Genomic DNA, 19755 nt, shown 5'->3' with positions numbered 1-19755 from the left:
TATGAAATCAGGTTAAGATGTGAAAGCACCATTTCCACTCGCACAAGTGAGCCACAGTGGACTGTCCTAAGTCATCCATTTAGAAGAAATACATTGAAATAAATTTGAAATGCAGGATGCCGTTTTGGAATGTATCGCCTGAAACAAGTTGCCAAGTGTGTGGTATCTTGCTGTGGTACCTGAACCTCGGTTAATAGTTTCAGGTAGCCTGCTCCGAGGTTTTTTACATCTGGTTAAGAGTTAACATCCCAGAGGGGAGAGAAATGGTGCAGGAGAGAAAAAGAAGTGTGAAAAAAGAGGGCAGAACTGTCCTAGAGAAGTCTCAGATAAGAAAGCAATAAGAATGTGGAGATATAGGAAAACGGAAGACTGGTGGAACAGGAAGGGTGTTTAGAGAAATAAGACTATGTTGAATTGTGAAAGGGTGTTACTTTTTACGCAACAAAAGCAAATAAATTACATAAGCTTCCAAAAGCAAGTGTACACTTAAGTTGTAAAAATCTGGAATGCAGCAACTGTGCCATGCGGTTGATGTGCTTTTGAATTGAAGGAATTAGACATGCTTTAAAAAAAAAATCACTTTTGGTGAGCCAGAAAACGCAAGTTCAAGTCCTTACTTTCTCACAAATTTAAAAAAAAAACACATGAAGAGAATGAAATGATTAAAAGCATCTTGGACAGTGAGTTGACATTTTTGGTCGCTTCTCAAAGCTTATGTTATTACAATATAACATGCAGACATTCTAACATGGTTCTTAATACCTGACCAATTTGAAATAGGTACTGTTGTTCATTTCCAGTGTTCTGAGACTTGCCTATAGGAGGTTTGTAACATAAAAGATTGTGGGAGCATTTTCCCTTCTGCTGTTTGATAGTTTTACAACATCTTATTTGTCCCAGGTATTGTGGTTTAGTGAAATCTGTGCTTGTGGATGTGGTGTTGGGTTTTGAATTTTATTTAAAGGCTGTCCTATTTGTGGCATATGTTGGCAGTGTGTAGGAACTGACGCACCTGTCAGTACACGCACACAGACTGCTGGTGGGTATTAATTGTTTTTTTAGGGTGATGCAGGGTTGAAACAGAGGAAGACAAGTGGAGAAAAAAAGAACAGAAACGGATGCTGACCATTCAGTGTGAAAGCCGACAGTAAACAGCAGGAAGGCGGAATGACTTCAGATCATGGGTCTGAATTCACTTCTCTCTTTTAGCAGCTGTATGCAAAGATGCCAGTCTTTCATCAGCTCATTTCTCAAGAAAATTACTCGTTGGGGCATTCAGCTCTGAATCTAGCTGCAAGGTGTGGAGTGCGTGTTCACATTTTCTTAAAATCCAATTGATTCATCTAATTTCAATGGTCTGCTTTCAGGGTAGTCCTTGTATTTCAGGATTTCATTAATTATTCCTCATGTCTTGTCTATATACTGTCTATAACCATTTAATTTATTTTCAATTCCAGATGACATCACGGTAAAGTCACATTTCTCGTTACCTTTGGTGTAGTCCTGGAGCATTGCTGACTGGTCCTTGCTGTAACCTTATGTTCCATTACTGATAAAACGGTGTTCTTGCTATTAGCTGCTTTTTCAGCCTTAAAAAGGGTAAAGGACCTTAGGGAGCTGGACCCTGGTAGAAAGGAAACACTGAATTAAAGGTCATTTCATCTGTTCCATGTGCTCTTTGGTGGTGTCTTTTACTACACCATAAATTGGAAGGCATGTTTCAGCGTGGGCAAGAGCCCTGTGCTCAATGGAGCGAATGGCCTCCTCTCATTATGTGTGGCTGTTATGATGCTCTGAATAGTTGGCTTCTCTTGTTGTGTAGTTAATAAGTGCTTGGTTTCAAACCAATTGCCCATACAGCCACACAGGATTCCTTGGAAAACACTATTTGGAGGAGAAGGCCAAAGTTCAGCTTATTTTCTTCCTGCCATTCTGCGTGATCCTATACTGTTACAGAAGCTGACTAAATGGGACTGAAGACAGCCGTGCAGATATTAATGTGTGTTTTATAAAGTTGTATACCAGTAGCAAAGCAAATACAGTTTCAGAGGCTTGTATTCATGATTGTTGGTTTTCTCGGTAATCGTAGAATATTAATTTTGAGCTAAGAGTTAAGTTACTGTGTCCTGGTATTTAACTGATCGTAAAACCTATTGTCTAAACCAGGTCTAGATCATTTGGTGATGTCCAGCGCACACAAACTCCCATGTATAAGCAATGTCAGGTCATCTGAGGTTATGTTTTCACCTGAATGCAGCCTTGATTTTCCTCGAAAAAGAAATGCCAACATTAAAATAAGAAAACTGGACGGGTGACCAGTGGAGTGGAGGTGTGGGTTAGCACTGTCACTTGCAGTCTGGGGCTTGTGTTCTCCTCATGTGTGTGTGGCAGTTTTCTCTGGGGTCTTCGTTTCCTCTCGGTTTCCAAAGATAGGCTTGTGGTGCGCTGGTGTCTCTGTGTACTTCTGTGTATAAGTCTGACCTGCAGTGGACTTCCTGCCTTGGGCTTAGGTGGGGATGATTAGGAGGCCACGATTGGTAAAGGCCAGTGGGACGTTTGGCCATGGACACTGGGGTAACATCCCTACCCCACCCCTTTCTAGACATGAGGCTTTCTGATCTGGATAGCTTCATTGGTGAGAACACGGTGGTTTCTGCTGACCCAGGCCAGTAGCTAGGTCTTGAGCCGGGCTCTTCACTCGGATCGCTCCAGCAAGTGCTCGGCCGTGTGGACAGGGGCTCTCTCGGGTTGTCTCGTCTGATTCAGTAAAGGATTAAAAAAGGAGGTGAGGTCTTGTTGTTCTTTAGCCATCGAATTTGAAGGCCGGTCACCTGAGATGTCTGCGCTAAAGCAACACCACATGCCTGACGATAATTTGCGAAAGGAAGCTCACCCCCTTGCAGCTGTTAAAAAGGAACCGGCGTGCTACAGAATAAAATTCCGTTTTGAAAAACGAATATAACATTTTGTATCACTTTGCCTTTTCCCAAGGAAATAATGCCATAGTACGTATTATTGTCCCAGAAAAGACTTTTTCTCTGATTATGCTTTGTTGTGTTAAAATACTTGATTTTGTAGCGGAGCCCACAATCAAGTCCATAGAGATGGATTGGGTCTTACAGTACAGGAGTGTTAGTGTGCACCCAGCCTCCCACTAACACAGAGTGTGTAAATGCAGTTTTGGTGTTTGCAGCTCTTTGTTTTTGGGTCTAATGTGCAGCTGACTGATGTTTTTCGGGCTTTAGCAACTGCTATTATTATTCTTCGGCATGCCCAGTGCCTGATGACCAGCTTGCCTAATCCTGCCTTGCTCCCTGCTCAGCACAGAGACTCACCCTCATTAAATTTACACAAAGCTGCATGAGGAGAAGATGTAAATAAAAGGAGGAGGAAGGTATACTGTACTATTTTTTTTCCACAAAATAGAGCAGTGATGCTATAATATTTGAAGAGTCACTATTAATTGATTAAATGAAAGAGTTATGTGACAGGGTAGGACTACAACTGCAAATAGAAATGCTTTGTCATAGCATATATGTTTTTTCTTTTTTATTCAAATTTCTCATCCTCATTAATCTTACTGGGTACCTAGAGCACAAGAAAAGCTGCAAGCTCACAGAGGCCATTTGACCCATCATGCTCATTTGCTCCTCCAGTCTTTTGATAGATCTAAGAAAACGGCTTTGGTTTAGCTGGGTGGAAACCCATCCACCTTTTGTGTAAAAACGTTCCTGCTGCACTCATTCCTAAATACACTGCATTATTTCCATGTAATTCCGGTCCTTCCTTGCTGAGTATGTAGGAATCCATTAGGTTCCCTTTTTTATTTTCAGGATCTGTTTCCGGGCTTTTGAATCCTTTCCTCAAGTTCCATCGTCATTCCATCTGTGCTTGACTGAAAAGATTCTGTGCCTTTCCTAGACAGTAATGTCCTTTTCGGTCCTTGTCCAGTGCCCTACAGTATTTCCAATTCGCTAATTTGATGAAGTACAGCTCCATGCGCATCTTGGTGTCCTGAGAACCACATCACCCTAGAACACATGAGATCCTCATACTAATAGGTTGACTGCTCCTTCCAAAGGCTTTGGACATTTTCATAGTTCAAGTATGAACAAGTTCAAGTATATAGTTCAAGTAACTCTTTGCTTTATTAATTCGTTAACATTTTGGTCTAATTCTGAGTGAAGGCGAATAAAGGCTTCTTTGAAATTTCAGAACTGGAACTGGCGGTCTAAGCTTTTGAATGTTCCTGCCGAACGGCATTTTCGCTTCACCTGGAATACAAATTTAGGATGTCTTCCGCCATTTTGTATTTCTGCTGTCTAGCTCAACATCTCTTGCTGATGGTTATTTGCATTTTAAACAATTCACAGCTTACAAAAGGTTCTGCTGCATTTCTCTTGGTAATCTGCAAGTGAATGAAACAGACTGCTGTAGATAAATGGATTTGTTTTCATTGAAAGGTGTGTAGATGTATTTTGAATACGATTAGAGACACAACTGCCATCATTTTGAACAAGCCTGAATGTGTTTTCTAGGAAAATAAAATGTATGGTGTTTATAAGTAGTGTATCTTTTTTATGTGCAGTATATGCAACATGTTTTCTGTAGACAATTATTATTTCTTGCTCTTTTGTTGCTGAGATGCCTGTAAAAACCGCTGTCTATTCACGATAACATTTTTTTCGTTGGAAATCCAATTCAAATACCACGAGTGAATGTTAAGTTGAATACAGCACTTTTCTCGTCATATTCCAAATGTAGAGTGGCAGGTGTTTATTTCTTATAATGACTTGTGTCTTCTTATCACATGCTCTGTATTTTGCAAGTTTCCTGCAGTATCATGCACTGTATAGGGCTTTTCTCAGATAGCTCCACGACAAAAGAAAATATCTGATTTTCAAAGGGTCCTACAGGCCTTTTGTGTTCCCGTGTGAGTGTGCAGTAGCGATTGCACAAAGAATGATTTAAAAAATAAACGCTGTCGGGTATTTCCCTCGCAGTCACGAGAGCGCTAGTCATTATCGGTGAGTTTTCTCCATAGAATTGCCATTTTTAAGAATATTGCTGTATCATGTTCATTAAAGCTTTCTAGCCTGTAATCTCCCCTCTGTGCTCCTCGACTGTGCGCACTGTACAGCACAGCGCCGCAGAGCAGGCTCCACTAAACAGAAACACAGCTGTGAAAACCCCTTCCCTCTCTTCCTTCTGATCATTTATTGCTCTAAATGGTTTTTTTTTTGTGGTCATGTATTCCAGTCCTTTTGATTTTTGATATTTCTGTCTACTAATGGGTTCGCATGTCGGAGCCTCGAGAAGGGTAGTGTGCGATTCCGGCACGCCTTTCTGAGCGCTCGTTTCTTTGCGGTTGCAGCGAGGGAAGTAAGGCGCCCAGGCTGTTCAGTTTGATTGGTTCCTGCCTGTGTTCTCATCCTTTCGGGTGCTTGGAATGGACCTGCGTTTCCGAATCCTTTCGGGAACGGGGGAGTAGAGTGTTTGTTCCCTAGTCTGAATCTGGGGACACCGGACAGCACAGCAGTTCGCAGGGGCACTGGAATGAGCCAGCACTCTGCGGTTGTGCCGTGGTGGGGTCCCGTAGCACGACAGCCTGTAGGACGCCAGCCAGAAATGGTGTAGTTGGTGTCGACTCCGTTGTGTAGCCTCAGTGAAGGACTCCATTCAAGGTTCACTTTAGGCAAGCTGAATGCATGGCTAACAGATGGAGCAGTGGAATTGTAGGCTGGCCAGGGGTGTGTGTCAGAGCTGGTAGGACTGTAGGACAAGCGCTACCTGGGGAGAGCCTGTGCATTTTGGCGCGCTCAACAATTCTGCTTAAGTCTCCACCCCATCCATGCAAAGGAGACAGGATTTAGGAGAGGGGCACTTGAATTCAGAGAGCCCAGTTTCTCCTTTTGTTTAAATTTCACGGACAGAGGAAGTGATGTGCAAGAGAACTCCTTGTCCGTTACGTAAAGATTTTCCGGGACAGGTTTGTGGCTATCTGTGATGGTCGTCCAAAAGTGGCAGTATGTCCGTCTCCATTGCTCTCATTTTACTTCCTCACTTGCCTCACGAGGCTCTCCATACTATGGTGTGCTTCTGAATGAGCTGTGCTGTGCTGTGATGTGATTTTGTGCCTTTTAAGTGTGGAAATATATTATAGATGACTGAAGATCTTGTATTGCAGCTCTGACTGCAAGCGAGTACTTACTGTAAATATTCCTGTAAATCTGTCGAACTGTGGGTGGACAAAGTGTAGCGGGGCATGCAAAAAGTTCCACTATACTTTTTCACATGTTCAGTCCTTTTCAGAACTTGGCTTGTGTTACAAATGTCTCGTCAAGAATATAAATGAATAGAAATATCAATGGGAAGTGATCAGCAGGCGTCAGGGTGGGGCGGTGGTTGACATGATTGCCTGACATGAGTCCAGCTCCTGCCGTTTGTCTGATGTCCTCGTGTTTGCGGGGGTTTCCTCCCACCGTCCTTGAACAGCCACAAGTATGGAATCGCTCTGCCCGCAGTCTGCGAACCCCACTCCCTCACACGGGGACGAGCGCGGTGGCGGCGGCCGAGTCCTCAGACCTGCAGGGGACTTGCACGCCTGCGGGCGGCGGTCCGGTGCCTCTGGGGCTCAGGATCCGCGCCTGTGCCCGGAAGGTGGCCGGTCTGTATCCCGCGGCCGGCAGAGGAATCCTACTCCGTTTGGCCCCTGAGCCAAGGCCATTAATGCCAGCTGCTCCAGGGGCACCGTATAAATGTCTGACCCTGTGCTCTGACCCCAAGCTTCTCTCCCCGTCTGTGTGTCTCATGGAGAGCAAGCTGGGGTATGCGAAAAAGACAAATTCCTAATATACAAGAAATTGTATATGGCCAATAAAGTGATCTTATCTTATCTTACACAGGGGGCTGTAGGGGGCGCTGTTTTTCCTGAGAGCTAAAATGGGCCCCGGCCAATTAATCCCACCCCACTCAGCCAGTCACTGGAGATATCCCAGCTCACAGCTGGCTGGGAATCCAGGCTCGAACCCCTGACAGTCTAGATAAATAGATGTAACCTGAAGGGATTTTGGTATGAATTTGTATGTCTTGTGTATGTAGAACCATATAATGCATATTATGCACACCATCTGAAATAATAATATACAGTAAAATAGGTCCAATTTTTGTTTTCTGCTGTGGTGATATGCAAATTCCAGAAATCCGTTCTGACTCGTTACAAAAATTTGCAAGTGCTCACCCATTAAATAATAAATTACAGCTCTTGCAGCAGTATCAAGGATAATAAAAACACTTTTGTTTTTCTGTTACTTTGTTGTTTGTGGACGTTCTTACTCACGGACATGTTAAATTGTTCATTTGGTGAAATGCATAACTCCTCGGTAAATGCAGAAAAAACAAGCTACCAAAACTGTTGAGATTAGCTCAAAACCACAAGTTGTTTTTTTACTGATCTTAAGTGCAGAGAAAAGGACATTGCAAATCTGCATGAAAAATACCCCATTCTCCTGTGTAAACAGTATGGAACACAAGATCCATTATTGTCATCTCCTGCAGAAATGTGCCCTACTGTAAGTGCTATTATCATGTACTGGAGAGTGTTTTTAATTGCTGTTATGTTTTATTTCAGGATCAGGGATTAAAACTTTCTGTTTCTGTTCTGTGAAAGCTGTGATAGACTCAAGTTCTTATTTGAATTCTGTTCAGTTTCGAATTACTTCACTGTTTCCTTTTTAAATGACATGCTATTTTTTAATAAATACAACATTATAAATACAGCTTATTGAAAATATGCATTTCTTCTAATTGTCTTTCTAACTTGCAAACAAAAGTGGATTAAAATGTAGGCAATAAGGTCCTAACTGTACAGCATGTCTGCTGTTTCCTCTTCAGACTGATTATTCTTTTGACATGTACAGTAGGCTAAATAGCCAAGCTCGCCTTCAAAGTATAACTAGTAAATGCACATTTTTACTAACGTTTTACTTTTTTATCTGACCGGACAGCTTTCCTTCTCGGAATAAGTGTTTTAAACCGTGTGCTGAGCTGCAGTGAGTCATACGTGATCGCTGTCTCATGGCCCATCGGTCAGGCCTGGAATACTGAGAGTGCTTTTAGGCTTGAGTACACAATAATTCCCTGCGATGTGGAAACTGTTATTGTGTTGATGTCAGGCGCAACTGTTTGCTGTGAAAATTGTTTCTCAGCCACAGTGGGGGGGGGGGGGGGGCAGGTCAGAACGGCTGCCCGTGTCAGTGAATTTCCCTGAGTCGCATATTTGCTACTGTAGTCATCACATGCTTACCGGGGCTTGCTGAAAGTTCTCCTTTACAGTAACAGAAATACAGAAATGAAAAGAGTGATTTGGATTTCACTCTTGGCTTGTTGAAAGTTTTTGGCAACCTGTTACAATCGTCTGCTGTACCAGTGAGCTTTCGACTCCGTTATTTGGCATCAGGGCTTTGTGGATGCAGACCAACTGTTTCCATCTGTGCTGATACAGGCAAATTTGAAAAACAAAAAGAGAGCTGTGGTACCAAACGCCAAATGCTGCACTTATGAGGTGCCCAAAATCTGTTGAACATTTGGTTTCCTTCTGTTTTGTTATAAATATTCTATCTCAACCATAGTTAATGAGAAACAATCTTCACAGTGTTAAGGTTCATATGCCTTCAATTCTGTTTTTGCCATAACAAGGCAAAGAAACCGCCAAACCGTATTGTTTTAATATAGCCCAGCATTCTCAGCCAAAAGCCTAAAAAAACTATATGGTTCAACACCACTGGCTGATGAGTTAGCTTGTGTTGCACTTTGGGCCGGTCTAGCGTAAATTTGAAACGAAATACTACGTAAACACAGCACAGAACTTGATTAAAAGCCTTTGATATGGCCACTTCCAGATGTCACATGAACGAATCTCTTCCACCTTGAGGGAGTGCCTCTGCATTTGTCTCCCGGCAGAAGGCAGTTTAGATCCAGAAGGTTTCGGATTTGCAGTGAACCAGTGCAGTAGCGTCCGAGCGGGTCCTGAAGGGTCAGCAGCTCTCGGAGAATATAGACAGAAGCAGGCACAGGGCTTTTTTATTAAAGTGCTTGCGAACGGCACTTGTGTGATCTTTAGCACAGATAAAGAAGTTCAAAACAAAGACGATGCAAAGAAATTGAATGACGTTCAAATATTTAAGTGCTGGTTAAATTCACTTAAAAAAAATAGTGTTTTGTTGAAACTGGGTACATTTGTTTGTGAGCACTCAGACATGGTGTGTAGCACAGTGCAGTACTAAGGATCTGGCTCTTACGCGTCTTTTAATCACCCTCATGTTCTGGTTCTGCAGTCGGAAGAGGGTGGGAGGCACCAAGATGGTTTTGGACTATTTGTTTACAGTTGTCTTGGGGAAGCGTGCACAGGCCTTAAAGGAGAAGCTGTGGCATTGAATTATTAATGAGCATGGGGGTTACAGACTGTAGTGGGATCCACCCTGATGGTACAGCGGGCTGGCTTGGCCCGAAGAAGGAATGCAGCAAAGCAGCCAAGCCAGAAGGAAATGTATCTGGATTTTTGATGTTTTTTTTTGAATGTATTATGGGGGCTTTTATGAAATGTCTCTTCTCAGATGCTAATGAAATATCCAGTTCTTGTCTGTGGTCACAGCTCCCTCATTACTGCAGCTTAGAAAGGAAGTAACTGGGTTTGTTTCACAGTGCCTGTCCTATAGTCTTTTTCCATTATTTTTAAACACCTTATGTTAGATTTGTCTAAAACTTTACAATATGGAATATGGAATACGCTCATGCACTGAAGAACTGTAACCTTAGTCATCTTACTGCACTATACCGTATGCCTCTGAGAGACTGGTTTAGCATGTCATTCTGGGGCACAGTAGTATTCTATTCCCTTTTTGTTAGCGCTGCACCCATAATTATTTTTGCTTAATTTTCGTCCTTGAGTAGGAAGACCTCGAGTGCTGCTTCCATTGCGGTTTGCTCTGCTGTTTTTAGTGGCATTGTCATTTCCCAGGCTCGGTGCCAGCCAGGTCTTCAAAAAAGCTCTGTGGTTTGGGGCATTCGCAGTATTTGTCAGAGCATGTCGTCGGAGATACGGCGGACGAGATTATTTTACAGGGCGTCCGGTCCAGATCTGTCCCAGACATCTTCTAAAACTGTGGAAAAACTGTCCGTTTACAGATTCCACCTGTTTGATAGAATTGCAACATTTTACCATTGGGTGAACTGTGAAAATAAGATAAGATCACTTTATTGGCCATATACAGTTTCTTGTATTAGGAATTTGTCTCTTCGCATACCCCAACTTGCTCTCCATCAGACACACAGACAGGGAGAGAAGCTTGGTGTCGGAGCACAGGGTCAGCCAACTGCCTCTGGAGCAGTTGGGGTGAAGGGCCTTGCTCAGGGGCCCAACAGAGGAGGATTCCTCTGCCGGCCGCGGGATACAAACCGGCAACCTTCCGGCCACAGCCGCAGATCCTCAGCCACAGAGTTACCGCACCGAGATCTTGAATATCTTACGGTTTTCTTCAGTAATGACTAAATGGCTGCTTCCACAGCTACTAAGATACTGTGTATATACTGGATTTTAGAGCATCAAATTATTAATAGGTGTAATGCTGACTTCAACTAAGACCTAATGACAGTTCTCCCTGAGTAAAGAGAAGGATATGTTATACATACTTTCTGCTGAACGTGTTTTATTACTTTCTGTTTGCATGGAAACATTTTTGGCTTTCACATTCAAATTTAATTGGATGTTACCATTCATGTTTACTTGAGTGCCAAGTTAGTAGGGGCAGTTTCATGCATAAAAAGCTGGGTGTGTAAAACAAAATGAGATTGAAATGTGAACGCAGATGCAGAGTATGTTCAGAGAATTTTGCAAGGCTAATGCTGCTTAGGATCAGCCCATGGATTAGAGCAGACGCACAGTTTACAGAAAGCTTTTGTTAGTGTTGTTGTGGCGCAGTCTCTTTACGAGGCCAGAGGCTTGCTAATTACTGTGCGCTTTGTTTTCTTGTGTTGCTCTCTGTTCACGTTAACATGGCTACCTCAGCAGGAGTTGAACAGATCTGTTGCCATAAAGTGGCACATATTTAATCTGTGCTTTAGGATTTATTTCCAGCAGTTTGCCAGTAATATTAAACAGAGACATGGACTCGAGTATTAAGAGGGCTGAAAACTGCCACAGACATCATCTGCAGACTCAGTGTTATTATAATATATTGTAATTCAGGCAGCTACACTTGGGGATTCATGGGGGGGGGTTCAGCTCAGCACTGATATTCTTTGTTGTACTGTACATGCTGTATACTGTGAAACTGTGCTCAGGACAGATGTATGGGATTCCAAAGCAAGTCATGTTTCTTATTGTTTTCTAAGCAAGAGTATGTTTGTGTTTCTCTCTTGAATAATAAAACTTATTGAGGGATCCACAATCGGGGATACTTTCTGATCATTTTCAGTTGACTTTGCTGAATGTTATTGTTTTAAACTCTACAGTGTTACAGTAGATACATAGTTGAAAGGGCACTGTAGTACTGATAACTTTTTTTCTGCCATTTCTTTGAATATCTTTCTGTATTAACAAAAAATCTCTCTCGAGTTCCGTCTTGTTTGAACTTGCTTTATTGACAAGTAAAGGGATGGGAACCAAATGCACACAGTGTGACTGCTTTCAGTCTTTTTTTGCAATCTCACCTCCTGTGTTTACTGTACTGTTCGTAGAAACTCATCCTGTTTTCTCAACTCAGCCAGGCAACTGTATCTGAAGGGGCAGTTCTATTGGCCCTTTTAAACAAGGCAGTGCCAGGTTTTCACTTCGTCTTCACTTTAGAAAAAATAAAACAGTACTTTCCGTGGATAGCTTTGAAAAAATAAAATCGGAGTCAAAGCTCAAATGCATTACAGAGGAGAGCTGGGTTATATATGCAGCTTATATGAAGAACACGTATGTGTAAGAAGCGTATTATTTTAGTGATGGTACTGTGTCACTGTAACAATCCATGGATATTTTATAATGAATATTTCTGGTTCAGTGAATATTGAGGTCCTGATTTCTTAACTTAAGCTTTGTTACAGCAAAATCCTGTAAAGAATATGGCAAGTAGGGCACTCCTTTTAACACATATGGCTGTTTTACTGTCTGTTATGCATTTACTGCACTTACCCTTTGTACCTCTTAATTAAAAATGTAATATAAAATAATTAAAGGTGTCCCAAGTCCTTTGGGGTGACAAGTGCATTGTGTAAGAGAGCTGCAGAGCTGAAGAAAACTGTGATACCATGGTTACGCTTAAGAAATGTTTATTTTAGCTGGTTTGTAGGTTATCAGAGACTCACCTTGGCACCTGAAAATGAAGGTTGGCAGGGTTGGCTCAAAAAATGGTGTGGCTAAATTGGTTTGATGGGTCTGCTGTGTTTCACAGCTGTGTTTTCAGACTGGGCATAAGATTGTTGTGTGTTTTAACCGACATGCAAGCTTTTTTGGAAACAAAAAAAAAAAGTCAGGTTGAGTAGGCTTTCACTCGCATGTTAAAACATATTTGTGTACCTCCTTGTACATGTAATGAAGTAGTTGTATTGTGTTTCGGCTCTGAAGGGTAGGGAGAGCAGACTATGGCTTGTGCGGTGAGGGATCTGTGGAGTTGAGGAGCAGTACTGGCTAAGCTCAAGAGAGGCACAGACGTTCCAGAGAAACTGCAGTCCAGGCAGAGCCTCAGTGAAGAACCAGGCACATCTGAAGCTGCTGTTATTTGCAAGCTCTTCTGCACTCTAGCCTTTTTTCCACAGCAATTATTTTCATACTCATGGGTGTTGTAATTTTCCTTCTTGTGCTAGTTAAGAAAGGGAAATGAAACCTATTACACGGGATAAATGTGCTAATTCACAATGCACAATAGCAATTCAATTGCAGTCGTTTTCAAACCCGCCCCTGTTACTGCAGCGTGCCTACCTGAAAGGGCCAAAGGTTCTCTGTCTGTTTGGAGGCTCTGTGTGAGCAACAGCACAGGGTTAATCTGGCCCTGCTTAAGCCTGGGAAATAAATAAGAGGCTGTCGCTGATATGAAGTAGTAAGGACGTTGTTTCCTGTGGCTATTTTTAGCATGTGACATGATAAAAAAAAAACCCTCTGTTCCTGTTCTGATAAAGAACATGTGGTTAATTAAACATGGACGCTTTGGCAGGATTATTCCCTGCATCACACGTTTGTGATGTTCTTGTGCAACCTATGACCTAAATGAGAATTGTGATTTACGCACGTGCGTGTCGCACGTTCTCTCGTGTAATGCTGTGCATTTCTCTTTCTGATTTTTCTCTTTTTCGTTTTTGCAGTTGAGAGAGCAAAATCGCAGCAGATCAGAAGCTCCAGCTCCATCAGGCGGACTTCCTCTCTGGACACAATAACAGGACCTTACCTCACAGGACAGTGGCCTCGTGACCCCCATGTGCACTATCCTTCATGCATGAAAGACAAAGCCACACAGGTAAAATCAGATCTTCTCCGTGTCGACACTGCACTGGAGTCAGTTTTCAACCTGCTAATACAATATAAATTAAAGTGTGCTGTGTGACCCACATTCATCCAAGTTTTTAACTGATTAATCGCTGACAACCACCAGAGAATTAATACTGCTTGCTTATAGTTTTAACAGTGGTTCATACATCCCTCATTATTTGTAAAATGTACGTCAATTACGTTTGACTGTATTTAAAGAAAATATATGTTTCCCCCCCAAAAAAGTTTGGACCCCAGTAAAAAAAAGCATTGATCCCCGACACCTACATTACTATTTGTTTACATCTTATCTTTATCGCCTTCAGCTGTGATATGTCCTTCTCTAAATTGTGGCTCAGGACAGGTTCAGGACTTAGTCTTGCAAATAACAATCTGCAGATGCACTAGAAAAAGACAATTCTGTTCATCCGTTAAAGTTTAATATTCAATAATTGAAAAGTGTAAATTAAAGATAAAGCTGATTGCTCTTATCCAGTAGTAAAACCATAGAATTGATAAGTCCTCCTATTCCATTATACAGTATTTTTTTTTAATATTGACCTTTCACATTCCAGTTGCTGGATTCCAAGGTTTTGCCTTTCATACTGGGGATTTAGCCATTCTGTTCTCTCCTGCAGTTTAAATGCCAATATACCTCAGCAGGAGGTAGATATGGGTGGAATCTATTTTAAATTCGATGGCTTACGTTTATGTCACTAATATTCAAAAATAAATGTATTAAACTGGTCTCCCATTTTAATGAATGCAGCTGTTTGGCATATATAAACTGGGTTTGTTATTATTTTCTTTCACTCATTACTAAAAAGTGCCCATGACAGATACTTTACAATGGAATTGCAATCTTGTGAGAGTCATGACTGAACTGTTTTTTTTAACTGCTGCTCTGGTGGTTAACACACTTTTATACTTTATACCACAAAGGATAATGCAGGGTTGTGAATACCTTGACTTAAAATAATTTGCTTTTAAAAGTAAATTGCTTCAGAGAGCTGCCAGAATAAATTCTAGCATTAAGAGCAGAGCAAGACCAAAGGCAGTTTTTTCTTATAACTAGACCGTTCTATACAAAAGTGTTCACAGATATCGTGAGTCATAACAAAAGTCTTCAAACAATGGTTGAGTCTGGTGACGCAATTTATAAGCTGAAAATGAACACCATATCACTGTTTCATGTCTGTACCGTTGAGTCTCCTCCACAAAGAGGTTCAGAACGGTAGTGTTGAGCTAGGACCAGAGCAGCTGCCCACAGAATTATGAAGCAGGATGAGCCCCATGACTGGATTACCAGGGATAAACTGAGACCTTTTTTATGGTTTACAGTGGAGGAAGTCTTTTCTTGTGCAGGAAAGGTTACATAACCTTTGCAAAAAAACTTTACTGATTCTCGTAAAGTCATGCAGGGCTCTGGTTATCTGCAAACATCAACGAGCAGGTCACCAAAGTGAGCACCACCAACTGGAAATAGTTTTCAAAACATAGACTAACCCTCTCCCATTGGTAGCGTGTGAAATGAACTTCCCTCAAGCGCAGAGCTGCCTCAGAAAGCTGTAGATAAGAAAAGGCCCTGAGGGGAAAACCAGTGCAAGGATGCAGAGGGGGAAGACACTGAAACACCTGATGTCTCACAGGAAACTTCACAACAGAACGCGCGCCCGATAGAAATTGCAGAGCTTCGGAAATATTGGACAACATTAGCCAGAGTGAAACCAAAGTTTCCCTGGGGGCACACCGCTCAACCCGCCCACACAGACACGATGTTCCAGCTTGACTATCAAGTCTGCTTCTCCGCCTGGCCCTTGTTTGTTGTTTTTCTATTAGAAGAAGAGCTGCCGGTAGGCAAATACCATGTCTATGCAAAACAACTGATAGGACCCGCCCTTGTCGGTCAGCTCCGTGCAGCAATGTGTAAGTGCATACCAGTTGGCTGGGAATGAGGTTTGAATCCTGGAAGGCAACTTTAATAATAATATTTCCTTACACTTGTATGGCACTTTTCTGGACACTCCACTCAAAGTGCTGTACTGGTAATGGTACTGGTAAGCCCCACCTGGGTGATGCGCCATAGTACAGTGGATATGAAAAGTCTGCACACCCTTATTGAAACTGCAGGGTTTTGTGATGTAAAGCCAGAAATCAAGGTAAGCCGTGACCTTGCAACCAATAAAATTAAAGAGAAAAATAAATAGATAATTAGGAAAAATAATTTAAATTAAAAAAACCTACAACACCCTGGTTGCACATGTGTACACACCCCTCCCCCCAACTAACACTTTGTGGAAGCACTTTTTGCATTTAATACATCATTAGGTCTTTGTGAATAAGTCACGATCAACTTTGCACACTTGGGCTCTGCAAATTTATCCCACTCTTCCTTGCAAAAAAGTTCAAGCTCCTTCAAACTGCCAGGGGATTATTAAGAGGCCAGTGATTGTTCCCCTATCTCATAGAGCTTAAAAAAAAGCTAAGTTAAATAAGGCACCTCTGTTGTTGTGCATATATTGTATTCATGTATGTCTGTACTAAACTGCCCTTAGTGATGGGGCTGGAAAGAGTCTTCTATAATTTGAGTGCATTCACCAAAAAAATGCAAAAATGGGGTGTGCAGATTAAGTGAGCAGTGATGCAGTGCAGTGCTGAATGTCAGACAATATAGCAATACTCATACTATACTTTAGTACAATATGTATATATTCCAATATAATAACACTACATTAACTACAAAAACCTAGTTAGAAACTAAGAAACCTTTTCCGTGTTACACTGGAACATTTCTTAATCACGTTTATATCTGAGTAAGAAGTCTTTGTTCTTCCTTTAACACGTTTTCCATCTGGAGCTAATACAGACCCATTAGGAAGTTTATAAACTACCATCGATTATTCTTGTGTTGATGATACTAGGAAATCTTTCTTTGGTGGAGCAAAGGTTATTTGTCTGTAGAAACGGATCTCCTATATGCAGAATTCAGAAGCTTTTTGTAATTTTTTTTTAGAGTTGATCACTGCCTGACTGCATTTCATGGTATATAGTTGCAAGTCCGCATTTCTCCTCGGTGACTAGTGAATCCACGAAAGCTGTCAGAAAACCAGGGCTGTGCCAGTTTTAAGTCACTTGAGAAAATACTTGCTAGGACGACCTATGAACCTGTAGTTAGACCACTTAAAGAGTGGCATGTCTTAAAATTGCTGTTTGGAAAGTTACATTAAATGACACATGCATGTTGCTTGTAATCTGCTGATCTGTGTTATAAGCCAAACTAGCCTGTGTTAAACACACTCGTTATTGTGCAGTTCAAGGATCAGTGCTGTTGAAAACATAGGCCTCTTGTGGATCAACAGCCCATCCTTATGTCATCAGAGATTGCAGCTTGTAGCTTTACAGCTCGACAGCCACTGCATTAGTTGCCTAGGTTGCCTTTATAGAAGGTACTCCCTTACCTTGATGCAAAGGGCTCAGCTAATCTTGGACAGCAGTGCTGCTGTCCTTGATCACGTTTACAGTGTTATCCACAGTTGAACACTCGAGAAAGGGGCTTACAGTACTTGGTTGTCCCAGTATTTTAGAAGTCTTAAAACCTAAAAAGATTTGTCTTAGATTTTTAAAAAATCTGTTATTCTATTAGTTTTGTTGGCAGTGTTGGTTTGCATGGGCAAAAGGATTGTATCCGTAAGAGCTCAGTGAGCAGATGAGCCTGGACAGTATTGCTCTCGGCCTTGCTGTATTGAGTTTAATAGAGTGGTAAAGAGATCTAATAATGTTCAGCAGCTTGTAAAGTTTGACAGCGGCAGCTTTTTCCTTCTTTATTTAACTGAGTTGTCATTGTTATCAGTTCCGGTTGTGTGTTGGCAATAGCGAGGACTGGGGTCAGATGAAGGTCTATAGTTTAACCACCCATGGCATTTAGCAAAAATACTGCTTGCAGTGCCTTCATCCTGTGCATACATCGTTCTTACAATAGTTAAGTCTGTTTTTCTCTCTCTCAAAATAGCATGCACATACTGCTTCAATAACGCAGCTTGCTGAGGCCGAACACAAGATTTGAAGAGCTGAGCGTACAATTGGTATTCTGTAAAAGCCTGGGCGTTTTCCCCTCCAGAAAAACAAGAGCTGATTGATCATTTCATGAGCATGTTGGTTAATCCTTAAATAGTATCTTACTGTAACTGAGGCAACCAAAGAGGCAGATGTGCTATTTATTGAAATACTCGAGGTTTAGACATTTCTCTTCCGTCAGAAGCAGTTCTGCTTTAAATTTCTTTATCTCGATTAGAGTTTCTGTAAGAGCACTATTGATGGTCTTAATTAAACCCATCAGATCCTTTATTCCAGTGGTGCATGCTGGTTTTGTGTTAGCCCATTTTAACTTAAATCCTAAAATATGTGTTGTGTAATAATACAAGAAGACAAGCTATCCGTTTTTTAAAGGTGCAGTTAATTTGACCAAACCACTCTTCATTACTTGGGAAATTAATCATAGGCCAACATTGCAGGATATGCTTTTGGGAATTCTGATTGGCTTATTGAAAAATGTGTTTTTGCAACTTTGCTGTAGACTAAAAATAGAGGTTATACTTTTGACAGTACTTTCGGGACATCTTTACAAAGGACCAAGGAATACTTATGGATGGCTATATAGCCATTTTTGTTCTTTCAAGAGGATGTCCTGTTATCGAGACACTTAGTTTTGAAAAAAACATTTTTTTGTTTGATCATTTGAAAGGTTGGTATCCAGGAACATGTTTTCACCAAGTTACATTATTCACCCCTCCATGCATCTGTCCATGCTTCTATTATCAGAAAGTCGCCAATTCTTGGTGTGGGTTGTGGCAGTCTGGATGCTGTTCCGGAGGTGCATGGGAGCAAGGCAGGACACACACAGCCCCACACACCCAGCAGTTAGCACTGCCTGCATGGCACAGGAGGAGAACCAAGAGCTGCGAGGTGTCATACTGTACAACCGTTTCATTCTAGGGGTTGCTTCATTGCTTTTAGTTTTAAATGCTCTTTAATGCAAAACAAAGCCCCGGGTATATCGAAAGCTCTTGTCTACTACGACTCGAGGGGAAACAGTCAGATTGCATTTTTGAATATGCCAGTATCGGCGTATTTTTTTTCTTCTCTTGAACTTTGGGCTTCGGTGCTGCCAATTAAGGCTCATTAACTCTGGTAACAATATCTGTCAGAAATGACATAAGACATTATTGAGCCGACCACAAACATCCTGTTTTCAGTGTGAGCTCTACACCAGTCTCCTTCATTTCTAAATTTGTACTCTAGAAGTTACAGTACAATCACTTCTCTTTACTTTGAACAAGGTCTATCAGCAGTTTTGTTCTGAACACCAGTGGACAAGTACAAAATGAAAATAGTTTAACAAGGCTATGGAGCTTAACACATATCGATAGATATAACATATATGAGATTGTATCTCATTGAGTAATGGGGAGGGGGGGGTCCTGATGTGCATATACTGTATTCATACACATTCCAAACTTTAGATTTTAATAACTACTTCTGGATACACATATTGTCCCCAATTACTGATACTGTTCAGTAATTTTGTTTCTGCAGTTCAGGATTCTAACATTATTCATGTAAAGCATAGCATTTTCACCTGAGCCTCGTATAGGATTCATACACTGGCCTAAATCTTTACTGTGGTTTTCGATCTTTATTCTCCAGCCATGAAGTAAAATGCAGTAAAACCCCTTGTTTCAGACTTGGTTTCTCAAAAAGCATGAAATAAGAGGATTGCACAGCCACTGTTCTGAAGTTCTGGCTGTTGTGCAGGGGGTGTGGTAGAGCTGTGCATTGCGTTTTTTTTAATAGATGTCTGTTTGCCCAGGTTAAAAAGAGCCAGCTCAAATGAGTTAAGAATAATAGCTGGGGGTGAATGCTCAGTGGAGATACTTAAGGACTAGAGTGACACTTTCCAGTACCAGACGGCTGTTTTCTGTTTGTCTTTTTCTGGTTTGCAGCTGTTAAGCCTTTGAAATCTGAAAAAAAATATATATATATTTTATGACGGTTCAGAAATCCCATCAATTTCTGTGCAAAGCTGCATGTCCTCAGTAGCTCTGGTTTATTTTGAATAACAACTGCCAAAGTCAAGTTACCCATGGGCTCAGTAGATATTGACAGTGGTTATTATCTGTATTGTTCTTTTATCTTACCATTTGTATTTTCCTGCTGAGTCTCATGTCTTGTTTTTTGAAAAGGGGAAACAT

At 41.4% G+C, this 19755-nt stretch overlaps 1 protein-coding gene across 3 annotated transcripts in view; it reads left to right on the top strand.

Moving 5' to 3' along the window:
• The window catches only part of glcci1a (glucocorticoid induced 1a), a 72643-nt gene that overhangs the window by 8583 nt on the left and 44305 nt on the right, over window positions 1-19755 (top strand). For all 3 annotated transcript variants that reach the window (XM_088600472.1, XM_088600473.1, XM_088600471.1), the window contains exon 2: window positions 13345-13496. In XM_088600472.1, the coding sequence (XP_088456598.1) occupies window positions 13345-13496 (152 nt within the window). The remainder of the gene's footprint in view (window positions 1-13344; window positions 13497-19755) is intronic.

Source organism: Lepisosteus platostomus, chromosome 12, assembly GCF_059453375.1.
Source record: "Lepisosteus platostomus isolate fLepPlt1 chromosome 12, fLepPlt1.hap1, whole genome shotgun sequence".
NCBI lineage: Eukaryota > Metazoa > Chordata > Actinopteri > Semionotiformes > Lepisosteidae > Lepisosteus > Lepisosteus platostomus.
This window is presented reverse-complemented; position numbering and strand designations above follow the sequence as displayed.